Below are 13,449 nucleotides of genomic sequence, written 5' to 3'. Positions count from 1 at the left end.
CTGCTGGCCCTTAAATAATCATTGTCAAATCACTGAATTTCCATTGAAGAACTGTCAACTCACTGAGTCTTCTAAGAACATATACCTGCTGCTTCAAGTTAAAGGACAAGTAAGGTAAAAGGTAATGGACCCCTGGACGGTTAAGTCCAGTCAAAGGTGACTATGGGGTGTGGCGCTCATCTCGCTTTTCAGGATAAGGGAGCCAGCAGACAGCCTTCTGGGTCATGTTGCCAGCATGACTAAACCACTTGTGGCGCAACGGGACACCATGGAGAGTGCCAGAGCTCACATGGATTCGAACCACTGACCTTCCGATCAGCAAGCCCAAGAGGCTCAGTGGTTTAGACCACAGCACTACCCACGTCCCTAAAGGACAAGTGAGGGGTAGTGGGAGTTATGACAAAAGGAGTATGTATGGGAAGGAAACCCATCCTTTTCCTTGAATAGCTCCAATACTAGAAGTACAGCACAGAGAAAACCTCTTAAAGGAACGCAGAGAGATAAGGATGAGGAAGGGAGGTTTTCCTCCACACCCTGCATGCTCCTTGTCATGGAAAACCTCCCTGCCTGCTTTGTAACTAAACCAGTAAGTTCATGTGCAACGACACACACACACATACACCTACCAGGCGCTCAGATTAGTAGCTTTGCGAATTCAACCAGAAAGCAAAACAAGAAACCCAGTCCAGAATTTCAAGCAATATTCCCCTTTGCCGTCTGGGGTTTAGGTCTTCCTTAGGAGATCCCACTCCAAGAAGGAGAGCCACATTCCAAACATCTCAAAGTTTGCTAAACAAATATTACAGCTAACTTAAATGGTCAGTTTACTGCTCCCTACCTCAACACCTATGTTTTTTTTAATTCCCCCCAGTGCAAATTGAGCCATCCTGGGAGTGGCTTGCAGATAATAATAGTGTTTGATCCTCTAGGCTGCTACTACTCAAACCATTTCTAGCCACAAAAGCTTAATTATTGGTGGCTGGAAAAACATCTGTTCTGTTTGAATTACAGTCATACCTCGTGTTGCGTTCCACTCTTGTTATGGACTTTCAGCTTACGAACGCAACAACCCTGAAAGTGTTTGCTTCCGGGTTCTCCGCCCGCACATGTGCAGAAGCGGACTGTGTGCTTCAAGCTCGATCGCACCGTGCACATGCGCAGAAGAGGCGCTCTAGTTGCAGACTTTTCGGAATGCAAACGGCACCCCGAAATGGATTAAGTCCACAACTAGAGATACCACTGTATTAAGCACTTTTAAAAGAAAATTTGCAAATAAAACTCTAGCCAGTATTTTCCAGATACATGGCCTGCTACTGGACAATGTGTGATACTTAATGAATTAAAACCAAAGGGATAATTCATCTTCATGTGTAGCCACCATCAGAGGGGCGACGAATGATGTGTTTCTCCTTTCCCTCTTGCAGACCATGTACTGGCCATTACTCAGAACAAAAGGCCAGCATGGTTCTAGTGTATCCAGACCTTCTGCACTATTCCAATGTAATGGCTGGTGCATATATGACAAAGAGGAGGAAGGAAAGAAGAGACATTTACCAGGCCTTATAAGAAACTCTCCACATGTGACAAAAGAAATCATGCCCCATGTCATTTGTGTACCTTTGTCTTACCCATACATCAAACAGATTGCTGATACTTTGAAGATCAGACAATCCAGATATTAAGAGAGAACATAAAACAGACTCACCTAAAGCCACATATTTATTTACATTCAGTTTGAACTGAGATGCCAATTATCAAATACACATTAAAGATAAAATACTCATTTGGAATTTCAAATAAGTGAATTGTTCTTGTTTTAATCAAGTATGTATCTTAAATTATCCCATTTTCCTGGAAATTCAAAGACAACATGTCCAACTTCAAAAAAGATTTACAAATAAATATGTCCTATGGACATTTAAATGGTTTGCTCTGCTATACGTCATGGTATTAAAAAAGGAGGCAGTGGCTATTTTATGTAATGAATTTGTGCTTGTACATTCAGATTGCACATGACTATTTAACAAGATACTTTAGCCCCATCTGTGAAATTATATTTAGCTTTCATGCAACCCTGAATCCTCCCTGAGGTGATGGAATGAAATCAATCTTACTTGCTCTCTCCCATTTCTATGTGTTTTGAAGAAGGATCACATAAAACTTCAGAATGTTTTGTTTGTTGCCAAATGGTCACAAAGCATTTTTCACAACTCTATACCTATACCCCACCCCACCCCTAAGAGGTGCCCCCTCCCCCACCTGTGCCCCCCCAGCACCTCCAGGTCTTTGGGTCAGCTCTTCCAAGACGCCCTTGTTCACAGAGCAAAGTAATTTATTATTTCATAACTGTAGTCTACAACTTAAAGTTTCATCACTGTGAACAAACCTAATATTGCAACTAGATATGCTGAAGAATGAAGTTTTAATATTATTTTCACAATTTGGAATGAGATGAAAGATGCTACATCAATATAGCTAGATACAACACTTGGCCAGGAACCCTTTTTACATTTGTAAATTTCAGTGGATTAAGTGTTAGCATGTTAAGATCAGCACTACATCTCATCATCCTTTTTACTTGTATATGGTCATGTCATATGGAAGTACCTTGTAAGAGATGAGGATGAAGAGGCTGGTGAGCTGTTAGAACCGCTGTCATTTCATCATGGTCTGATGGATGTATATACTCATAAATGCTATTACCGGTGAGTTCCACCTGTCAAGAATATATTGAAAACATTCAGAACTATAGAAGATTTTTTTTCCATTTAGTATTATTTTTCAGAGGTCTCTTGTATGTAATATACATATGATTTACAAATACCCCACTGCATTTCTAACACGCCTATCGTCTTCCTGGACCAAAAGCAGCTATCAACCAATAGCCATGATCTACAAGTTGTTTTGTCTTATCATGAGCAAAAAAGGTTCAATTGCAGCATACATACGTGACTTGAAGACTGTGATCTATGTAAATACTAATTACACCAAAAAAAGTATTCAGTATGACCCTACTTTGAGCTCTAGATTCAAACAGTTGTTGCTGGAGGAGATAACAATGAAATAGAATGTTTAGTTCCCGTGATTTTTCACAATGAAAAAAACCTCTAAGTGGCATAACTCCCTTTTTAAAAATGTGTGATCAAAGCTTGGATGGAGGGTGGTAGGGGAGAAATGAATAGCCCCACTCATTTCTCAAAGGCTAATCAGAGTTTGGTCTTTTCCTAAAGGACTATGCTCACACAGCCCTGGCAGTGTGGCTGTTACATTGAGCTTGGGAACAGTGTATACATCATCCATTTGCACTCCTGATTCCTCAAACAATTGACATAGCTAGCTTTTCTATAAAGGTGAATTCACACCTTATGCAAATTTTACCATTTCAGTTAGCATTTAGTAGGTTAAAACTGCAAAACAGTCCTTTTTATCATGGTCTGGATAAGCTATTAAGAGTCACAGGTTCAACCGTTTCTTCCTGCTCTCCTCTTCCACCAATTAGTAAACTCCATGAGACTAGAATTCTGATTGAGTTCCAACCAGAACTAGGACATTTAGGGTTGGAATGAAAAGCAGCTTTAACAAGTTTGTGAATTAAACTTCACAGTTCTCAGTAGTTAACTAGTTAACAACAGGTCTAAATTTAAATATGTGGTTGAACTCATGTGTTTTCTACAAGCATGTGCCTTGCTTTACTGAATTAAGGCATAGATTCATTTAGAGATTGGAATCTCAACCAATTTAAAGTTTTAAAAGCTGTCCCTCAGTACATTTTATAAGCCAGAGAATGCAGTCTTTCATCTGGCTAACAGCTATGTGAATGCTTATTAATGTTTACCAAATGTATACACAATAGCTATGTGAAAAATTCAATCTTGTCCTGTGGGCCTTCATTCCAGTTTTGAGGAAACAAGTGGTATATAAGCAGGGGCAGATCCACCCACATGGAAACAAGTAGTAGTATCAGTTTGTATCTCTGTGTCCTTTCCAAGAAGGAAGAATTATCCTGAATCAGACCTAACATAACACAGCTCTCTGTTTCTAGCTTTGTTGGGAGAGAGACTGTAAATGCAAAGAGGCTGTGTTTTACCCAAAGCCATTCTTCCAAAATATATTTTCCTACTTATTGTTCTCAAAAGGAAAAAAGGGTAAAGAAAGAAGGTAGAGTATTGCAGACAGGAGAGTGAAGGAGGCAACACAGTTTGCACAATGAACATTTTTAGGGAGTGAAGGATAGAAACTGGAAAGGGGGAAAGGTGGTTTGAAAAGGCAGAATAGGCAACTATAGTAGAAATTAGAGACAGAAAGAACTTGGGGAAGGGTAGAACAGACATAGTCATACCTTAGTCTCTTAACAAGGCATCACATGTATAGAATTACCTCTTTACCTATACAGTATTGGCGCACAGAAAATGTGAGGGGAATCCTCTCCCCAGAATACCAAAACGGTCAAAAGTTTTTAAAGAGTGCTCCTATACCTCACATACCTCCTTGCCATGCCTGCATTTAGGGATCTGCTATTACTAACACAACTAGTTGCTTTCTTTTACTCTATTTTTTCCACGAAAGAACTCCCTCATTCTAGTGGTGTCTGCTTTCATCTGAGAGTCTCAGAGAAAAGCAGATGTCACCAAAGCAGAGCACTTTTGAAAAGAAATGAGAAGTTACTTTTAAAAATAGCTAGAAAATTGGTTTTTACTGTGTAGGCAACTCGAGAATAAGGTGTCATATCAGGGACAAGTCTAGTACAGAGGTCTTTTCTAATCACAGAAAATTATTTCAAAAGGTCCAACAATGACAAAAATGGTCCTGCAAAAAACCTTAGTGCCCAATTGTTAATTGCCTCTGAGGAAACAGCAAGCAGGTTGCTTCTGCTGCCTTGCCCTTCCCCTCTTAGTGGTGCCTAGGCACTACGATTCCAGACTCTACCTCAGGTCCCTTGCCCTATCAGTGAGTTCATAAATAGTTACATACCATTCTTAAATCTTTTTTTAAGATAAATAACAATCTGTCTCTAATTAATAAAAGTCAAAGCAAATATGTGGATCTTCGCTCAAGGCTACAAGGAGAAGCCTACAAAATGAAGCTGGCAAGCGAATACTGACCCACCATGCACTTTAAGGCCCACATGGGAGCATTCTGTAAGAGCCACTCCACACATGAAAATAAACACCCTCTTTACTGTTTACTGAATCAGCAGTACTTCACACAGGTTTCAAGGGGGGGGGGGAAACATTTCCATGATAGTGGGAACATCCAGTGTTGATAAATGGCACAATCCTCTACATCAGAAGGAAATCGCACTGAGTTTAAGTGGTATATGATTGCAACCTAAGGTTGCTAAATAATAACTTTTCAAACCATTAAACATGGGCTAATTACAAGTTTTGGGCACAAATATTTCAAAATGCTGTATCACATCCCAATTCAGCTTGCTAACAGAAATAGAATTCCTTTATTCTAAACACATGTACTTGAAAGTAAATCCCATTGTTTTCAGTTGAACATACATTTAAGAAATTGTTAGTTACCTTTAAAATGAACAAATGTAACAGTGCCCTAAAACCCCAAACACTAACGTTTGAGCAGAACAGTAGTAAACCTGGTTTTATGAGTTCTACCATAAACATATAAAACGCTTTACTGAAAAGGCCACAAGGCTGGCAAAACTCAAGAAAAATTGCCTGAATTCCATGTGAACACTCATAAATCTGCTCCCTTTTTATTTTTTTCCTAAAGCACATTTACTATAAAACTCAGGTTTCCTCTGTTTTCACAGCAGCTAACACTGCAAGTGGAGAGACTGCTGTTGCACTCAGTTCCTGCTTGTGGACTTCCTATAGGCATCTGGTTGGCCACTGTGAGATGGATGGGCCTTTGGTCAGATCCAGCAGTTCTTATATTCTTACTGCATACAATTCAAAACACAGACTGGAAATTTCCACTTTTTTTCCAGAGATCTATACCACTGCTCTGGCCAATGGCCATTTGCAACAACACCCAGCTAGGAATAGGCAGCACTTGCTATAATTGTATGATAAGTGGACTATGCTGTATCCAGCTTCCAGAGGGCTTTAGTAGCACAAGGGAGAGTAGAGTTAGCAAAGCACTTTTGTGGACTGCATTCTTAGTTTCAAAATGCATATAAGTAACAAGCAAAATGCAAAGTTTTTCCTTTACAGTGATAAGCTGTGTGAATTATTTAACTTTAAAAAAAAACACCTAAAATCAATTCAAAGGAAGAACATCATCATTCAATAGGGGGACAGAACTTGCTCCTACCTGTGATAAGCCTAGATGAACAGAAGCAGTTTCTGAGATATACATTATTTTGCCATCAGATGCTACCACAAAAACAAACCCATCCAGAGTCTGCAAAAGAGAAAGAAATATAATAAAATCTTACCACTTACAATATACAGTCAAGTTGCTTGTGATAAGTTTTTTTATTTCCTCCTACAGAAGAACATATATTTTAAAACATATTACCCAATTTGGCTTGATGAAGACTAGGTTAGGTTGATTAAATATGTGTATCACTTCCCACTAAAACATCCCAAAATGATTTATAAGCAGGTAAAATAAATAATCAAATTAAGTATACAATAATAAAATTAAAACAGATTAAAAACAGATTTAACTGTATTATATAATTGGTGCTGCCCAATTACTATTATACACACACACTATAAAAAGTTAAATCTAACTCATTCTCCCCTTACATATGCTAGTTTTACAGCGGCAGCAAATTTAACATTCTCATGTTGATATTGGGTTATTATAGTCCTGAGTTCTTATGGGGGAAACCAATCCCAATTAATTGGTAGAAATAACTTATCACTATTTACAGTTTTAATGATTCCTGAGTGATGTTTTACATTCTTCTGACTATTTTTATTAAGGGTTTCGTGAGCACAGAATAATCTGACAAGTGGCTCCTTTGAAACTTGTAATGAAAATGAAAAGAACATGAATGTTTCATAAAATAAGTTTTATGAAACCATAATTTCAAAAATGATAGAAGGGAAATCCCTTGAAAGTTACAACTACCTTATATAATTGTTCACAAGTAATTCTGCAATATGATACTTTGACTGATTCTATAGTTATTGCTTGGGACCTAATATTGCATATTTTAACCAATAAGATAAAATGAAGGCTCAGCAAAAAATTTAGTATATTGTTGTATTTTAAAAACACTAATCCTGATCACATGAGTAAATTTAAATCTGCTTCCAAACACCATTTTGAGGATTCGGGTATGAGTCACAAAAGGAAAGGCATCTCAGTCCCAGAAACATGTATTTGGAAACAAGCTCTGCTGATTTCAGGGAAGAACCTTAATGCACTAGAATACCATTTCATATGCAGCAGGTCCCAGATTTAATCCTGGCATTGCCTTTTGAAGAATCTCAGGTAGCAAAGCAGGTAAAGTTCAAAAAAGCCTGCCAATCAGAATGGAGCAATGATTTGAGAGAGATGCCACAGCTCAAAGGTCTCAAGTTAAATTGCCAGTTAAAGCATCTCAGGTAGGCAGGCTGAGAAAGACCTCTCTCTGTCTAAGTAAGACCTTAGAAGTTACTGCTTATCAGAGGACCAAATGTTCATTAAAACAAAACCCACCTCTACGCAAGTGTGATTAGACTATAATAATTCTCCATATGGAGGGAAAGAGGTCTACATTTGAAAAGGGAAATGTATTTCTAAATACTGTACATAGATAAAACAATTGCCTTTTATATTTACTAGTTCATATTTTAAGATGCTGGAACAAAAGGAAAGTAATAAAAGTCTGCAACAGAGGGGCAAGTTCAATGTTACCCCAATAAAAAATATTCCAAATTATTCTCTGACCTACTCTACTTTTACAGCATGTAATTAGAACCAGATTACTCTTTGGTTTCATTCCCGCCCCCCTTCTTCTGAACATAAACAAAACTTTGTAGCAGTATTAACATGGGAAAGAAATCACTGCTTTCTTAAATAAAACATTGCTTTAAAACATTCCTCATAAACTAGCAATTTGTTCCCCGATGTTATAGTTAGGCTGCATTGGCACTTCCATTAGAAAACCTTACTTTTAGTGGCTCTTTAAATACATGGCACTCCCCTCCCTTCTTTGCTCAAAGGTGAAAGCACACATATTTTCAGTGAAGTAGCTGCATGTCTTAAAACAACATTTATAATTCATAAATAACTGGACATTTTAAATAGTATTACATCATTATTTTGTGTTAAACACAATTTGAAAATAGTAAATTAAGAAGTTGCAGGTATGTTATAAATATTAAATATTGCAAACCATCTCAAGCATAAGAGGTAAGATACACATTTTTAAATAGCTAGCAGATAAATAGATGTCACTAAGCTTCTTACTGTGTGCCAAAATATATTTTTGAAAGATTAATTTATATCACATTTTGTTTAAACATATATTTGACTTTTGTCGACAAATATGTTCTAAAAGTTTTTTTTCTTAAAGTATACACTATTTTTCATGAAGTTGACTTTCTATGCAACAACATTATGACAAATAAAGTATACTTTAAGAATGTGAATTTCTGTTTTCATTAAAGTTACTTTCAAAACAGGTTACATTCCAGCAAAAAGTTCATTATACACCTCATTCTACATTAATGCCAAAGCATTTGTTAATGTATTACAATTATATACACCCCACTATCCAATGGAAATTAGTGAAAATAATGATTAAGATATGGAAACCTTTATCACAGTGTCTGCTTATTCAGGTTTCAGAAGGCCCTGCAAATGTCATCTGCTAGTAAAATGTGGTTGCAAAGTTTAAGAACCAAGGGTGCAACACTAACCCCCTTACCTAGGAGTAAACCCCATTGAATTAAATGGGAATTACTTCTGAGTAGACATGGTTAGAACAGTGGCATAAAGCATAACTAAAACAAAGTTCTCAACCCTTACCTCCTATTTTCAGGGCTACCTTTACAAACATGCAAAAAGGTTACAATAGTGAGTGTAAGATGAATTATAGTAGTTTTGAAAAACAGTTTGTTTTATTTTTCCAGTTTCACCTACTCAAGGCTGCATTTCTCTTTATTATACCTGTAAAATCAGGAGGAATTTACTAGCAAAAAAACCTTTTGTGAGGTGAGCACACGCATGATACCCTTTGCAGCATTGGGACTTACACAATAGAGAGAAGCAGAATTCCAAAGTGGATCAACCAGATTTTGAACAACTGTATTTTCAGGTGCTAACGTCAATGGAAGATCTAATCCAGATGTTCTCCTCCCACCACAGGAGCCATGCGTTCTTTTAAAGGTTTTCCCTACTGAGCAATGAGTGAACTGAAATCTCCCATTAAAAATGCATGTTTGTGTATAGATATAGATATGCAGCTGTTTAAAAAGAGCCTATTGCAGCACATATAGATTGACTGAAATGTGTGTATATGCAAGCATATATTATAAATTACAAGCCACTAGGGTTTCTTGCCCATTTATTCCACTTGATTTATGGTTGTCCTGCAAACACAAGATCATCACATTCTTTTATTTTGCATTAACCCATTCATTGCCACTCCCTAATTCTGTACTCCCAAACCATAATAAACCCGGACTGGAAGTCCCAATCTACCCCTAAGAAGAGGGAGCTGGCCAGCATGTGCCCAATTTCTCTGCGACAGGTTTGTTCACAAGCCACAGTTACTAGACTCATGGACCATCTCTTCCCTTTCTCCTTTGAAACAAAAAAAGGCGGCTCTCTCCAGGGGACCGAGCCTTGGGTTTGGGGGCGAGATCTAGTGTGTTTTAACGCAACGAACTCCTGAAATAACGCAAACAGTATTGAAGCAGCAGCACGAATCGCAGAGACTCTACCTGAAGCAAATGCGAGCCCAGCTCCTTCGCGACATTATCCAAGGGGCCTAATCTGCTCGGCTGGCCCCAGGCGTCTCCCAGACCTAGAAAAGGAACCGAGAAGCCTCAGTTAACGCACATGAATACAGTTCATCTGAAGCACTAGCGGGAGGTGCAAGTTGGCCTTTTCCCTCTGCAGCAGAGGGAGAAAAGCAGCGTAACATTGGCTGGGTCATATTAGGGGGAGCTGGGCCTCCCTGCCCTGCCTGTGCAGTTCCCCGAGCGGGTTTCTCGGCGAGTTAGGTGGTCTTTTCCTCAGGAAAGTTAGCTCCATGACATTAGGGTTTAGATTCAGCTGAAGGCCGCCACGTTGCGAAAGGGCCTGGCCGGCCCACATGTTACTCAGGGTTCAGTTGCCATTTTAGAGGTGGGGGGGTGATCCCCCACAAAGTAACATAAGCCTCCCTGAAATCGGCCGAGGGGACCTCGCTAAAGACGCCCTGAAAAAGAGTTTTGTACTCTCTCTCTCCTCTTCCCCCACACCGCCCCCGCCATCTTCCCACAAGCCCTTGCGAAGGGAGGCTACGGAGGCAAAAGGCAGCCCAGCTATACAGTATTATTGCCTTGGTGCTTTAAAGTGCAAACGTTTGGTCCCTTCACTCAAACCCCCGCTGCTGTCGCTTCGGCAAATCCATCCATTTGCCCCTTTCACAAATCCTTCCGATTCAAGACCTCCCCATCTATATAACTTGACTTTGGGCGGAACGGTTTGCTAGCAAACCGTGCAGCTCCTGTTAATTGGACATATTATATCCCCCCTTTAGATTTCTAAGAAATAATCAGTTAGACCCAGTGAAATCAATGAAGTTATTTATTTTAATGGGTCTATGCTGTACATAACTTGAACTAACTTTCCCGCCTTTTCTCCTGTGAGGGAAAATTCCCTCAGCCGCGTGAAATCCCCTTGTTTCCTCCACCCTCGGAAGTCCCTTCAGCAGGAAGTCTAGACTGAGGGTAGATGGGATCTCACACTATTTATCCCGGGCACGGATCTCCTTCAATGTTACACATTTAATCAATATGAAAATAGGTTCTTGATTATGAATGGCATTGCTCGGACCCACCTCCTGACCCACTGAGAGGTTGACCAACTACCACAAAAGTAGTGGGATGTTGGGAGTAGTAGTAGAAGAAATCAGATAATAGGGCTGTCGCTTTCGTAAACAACATAACCGTTTATTCTTTAAGGGGACCGAAACACCTTAGCGCTCACACTCCTGGTTGTCTGTAGAGCGTGGACCACTGCTTCACTTCGGCTGCTTTTAAAATAATAATTATTCTTTAAATAGTGATCGACACCGTGCTCGGATGGCCGAAGTCTCTTTCACCAAAGACAGGTCATAACATAATGCCCTTAACTTCAACACGGCCATTTCAGAACCCCTCGAACAGGGTTCGGGTCAAAACAAAATGAGTACTCCAGACGGTTCCTCGGAGATCCTGTCCCCCCCCCCCCCTGACATTGTCCTCGGGAAACTCGTCTCTCCTAAATTACTAGCAGTAACGAAAGCAGCAGTCCATGTGCAAAAGCTGCCGAAAGCAACAACGCCACAGGTTGCATCAGAGAAGAAGAATAATTCTGTTTGCAGAATCCTCCCAAGGTTTCAGTTCTAAGCTAAAAATGTGCCACAAGTCACCCTGTAGGTAGGGCAGTGCAGTGGCGTAGCGTGGGTTGTCAGCACCCGGGGCAAGGCAAGTAATTTGCGCCCCCTAACCCGTGGATTTGCGCCCCCTAACCCTAACACCCTAACCCTAACAGGGACGCGGGTGGCGACAGGGATGCGGGTGGCGCTGTGGGTAAAAGCCTCAGCGCCTAGGGCTTGCCGATCGAAAGGTCGGCGGTTCGAATCCCCGCGGCGGGGTGCGCTCCCGCTGCTCGGTCCCAGCGCCTGCCAACCTAGCAGTTCGAAAGCACCCCCGGGTGCAAGTAGATAAATAGGTACCGCTTACCAGCGGGAAGGTAAACGGCGTTCCGTGTGCTGCGCTGGCTCGCCAGATGCAGCTTTGTCACGCTGGCCACGTGACCCGGAAGTGTCTCCGGACAGCGCTGGCCCCCGGCCTATAGATGTGAGATGGGCGCACAAACCCCAGAGTCTGTCAAGACTGGCCCGTTCGGGCAGGGGTACCCGTTCGGGCAGGGGTACCTTTACCTTTAACCCTAACCCCCAGGTGTTGCGCCCGGTGCGACCGGGCCCCCCTGCACCCCCCACGCTACGCCACTGGGGCAGTGTTCCCCAACCCCCGGGCCGCGGACCGGTGCCGGTCCATGGATCAATCGGCACTGGGCCGCCCGAGGAACTTCAAATCATTTCACTGTGGCGGGCGGCCGAGGTGCAGAGCATTGCGCCCTCTCAAGCCCGCCCATTGTGTGACAATAGTGAATGAAAATTCGCTATTGTTACACTGATGCTCCTCCTGGCCAATTAGGGAGCGGGTCCTCCCGCTTCCTGATTGGCCGAAAGGCAAACCTCACACCACTGGCCGAGGAGGAGGCGCCACGGGAGGACTGAGGACTCGAGGTTGGAGACGCGGGGACTGAAGAGAAGCTGCCGTGAGCTAAGTGCACGGAGGGGGGGACTCAGCTCAAAACAAGCGGGCCACGGAAAAATTATCAAACATTTACCGGTCCACGGCGATAAAAAGGTTGGGGAGCACTGCTGTAGGGAAGGAAGACCCGCACCCCACCAGGCCACCGTTGAAGATGTCGGGGCTTTGGCCTGCCCATTGGACCCTAGAAGCTCCAGCCCAGCCCCTCAAACAGCAGCTGCAACGGCACTCTATATGTACCCAGTACATGCTTTCCTGGCCCAAATCTTTATGCTGAAAGAATGTTCAGAGACTAAACATGCAATTTGGGTGTATACTGGCATAGTATATAAACCTTAACTCATAATATTACACTACACACACTATACCTTTAAAGCATATTCAAACCACACACACACACAACCATGGCTTCAAGTTTCAACAAAGAAAGGATATTCCGAATCCGACTCAACGTCAGGAAGAATTTTCTGTTCAACAGTGGAACGGACTGGCTACCTCGGAAGGGAGTGGACTCTCCTTCCTTGGAGGTTTTTAAGCAGAGGTCAGATGGCCATCTATCATGGATGCTTTAGTTGAGCTGCCTGCATTGCAGTGGGTTGGACTAGATGGCCCCCGGGGTCCCTTCCAACTCTACAATTCTATGAAGAACCCCACAAACTGCATTTTACCCCTCACTGAACTATATTTTCGAACTACAGTTCCCATGATTCCTTGGGGGGATGTGATCTGTGCTTTAAATATCTGGTGTGTACTGCAGCCTACATAGATTGTACACACTATAATCTCTCCCACGCCCTTCGCCCCCTCTCTCCAGTCCCACTCTGCTCTCTGCTAATAACGGTTTTGTGACACGGAGTGAAAGATTTGCATGAAGGCTTGGTTTAAATCGTGCTGCAAAAGACCGCTCCGCCCGGAGCTAAATCAGAAACATGTTGCTCTGAAATCGGCTTTTAATAAGACGCAAGAAAGGTGTGAAGGTCTTGTTCTCCCCTGGGCATCTCTTTCCTTTGAA

General features: G+C 41.6%; 1 protein-coding gene across 3 annotated transcripts in view; it reads right to left on the bottom strand.

Moving 5' to 3' along the window:
* The window catches only part of SIM2 (SIM bHLH transcription factor 2), a 52,824-nt gene that overhangs the window by 21,513 nt on the left and 17,862 nt on the right, over nt 1–13,449 (bottom strand). Inside the window, exons 1-4 of one of the 3 annotated variants that reach the window (XM_082220499.1) lie at nt 10,955–11,085; nt 9,852–9,934; nt 6,280–6,369; nt 2,608–2,716 (exon numbers count right to left, since the gene is read on the bottom strand). In XM_082220499.1, coding sequence (XP_082076625.1) covers nt 2,608–2,716; nt 6,280–6,369; nt 9,852–9,934; nt 10,955–11,060 — 388 coding nt within the window. In that variant the 5' untranslated portion in view covers nt 11,061–11,085. Of the gene's footprint in view, nt 1–2,607; nt 2,717–6,279; nt 6,370–9,851; nt 9,935–10,731; nt 10,902–10,954; nt 11,086–13,449 lie in introns of those variants that run through there. The other 2 variants (XM_082220500.1, XM_082220498.1) reach the window with 2 other exon arrangements.

This window comes from Podarcis vaucheri (assembly GCF_965113315.1).
Source record: "Podarcis vaucheri genome assembly, chromosome: 4".
Lineage (NCBI taxonomy): Eukaryota > Metazoa > Chordata > Lepidosauria > Squamata > Lacertidae > Podarcis > Podarcis vaucheri.
This window is presented reverse-complemented; position numbering and strand designations above follow the sequence as displayed.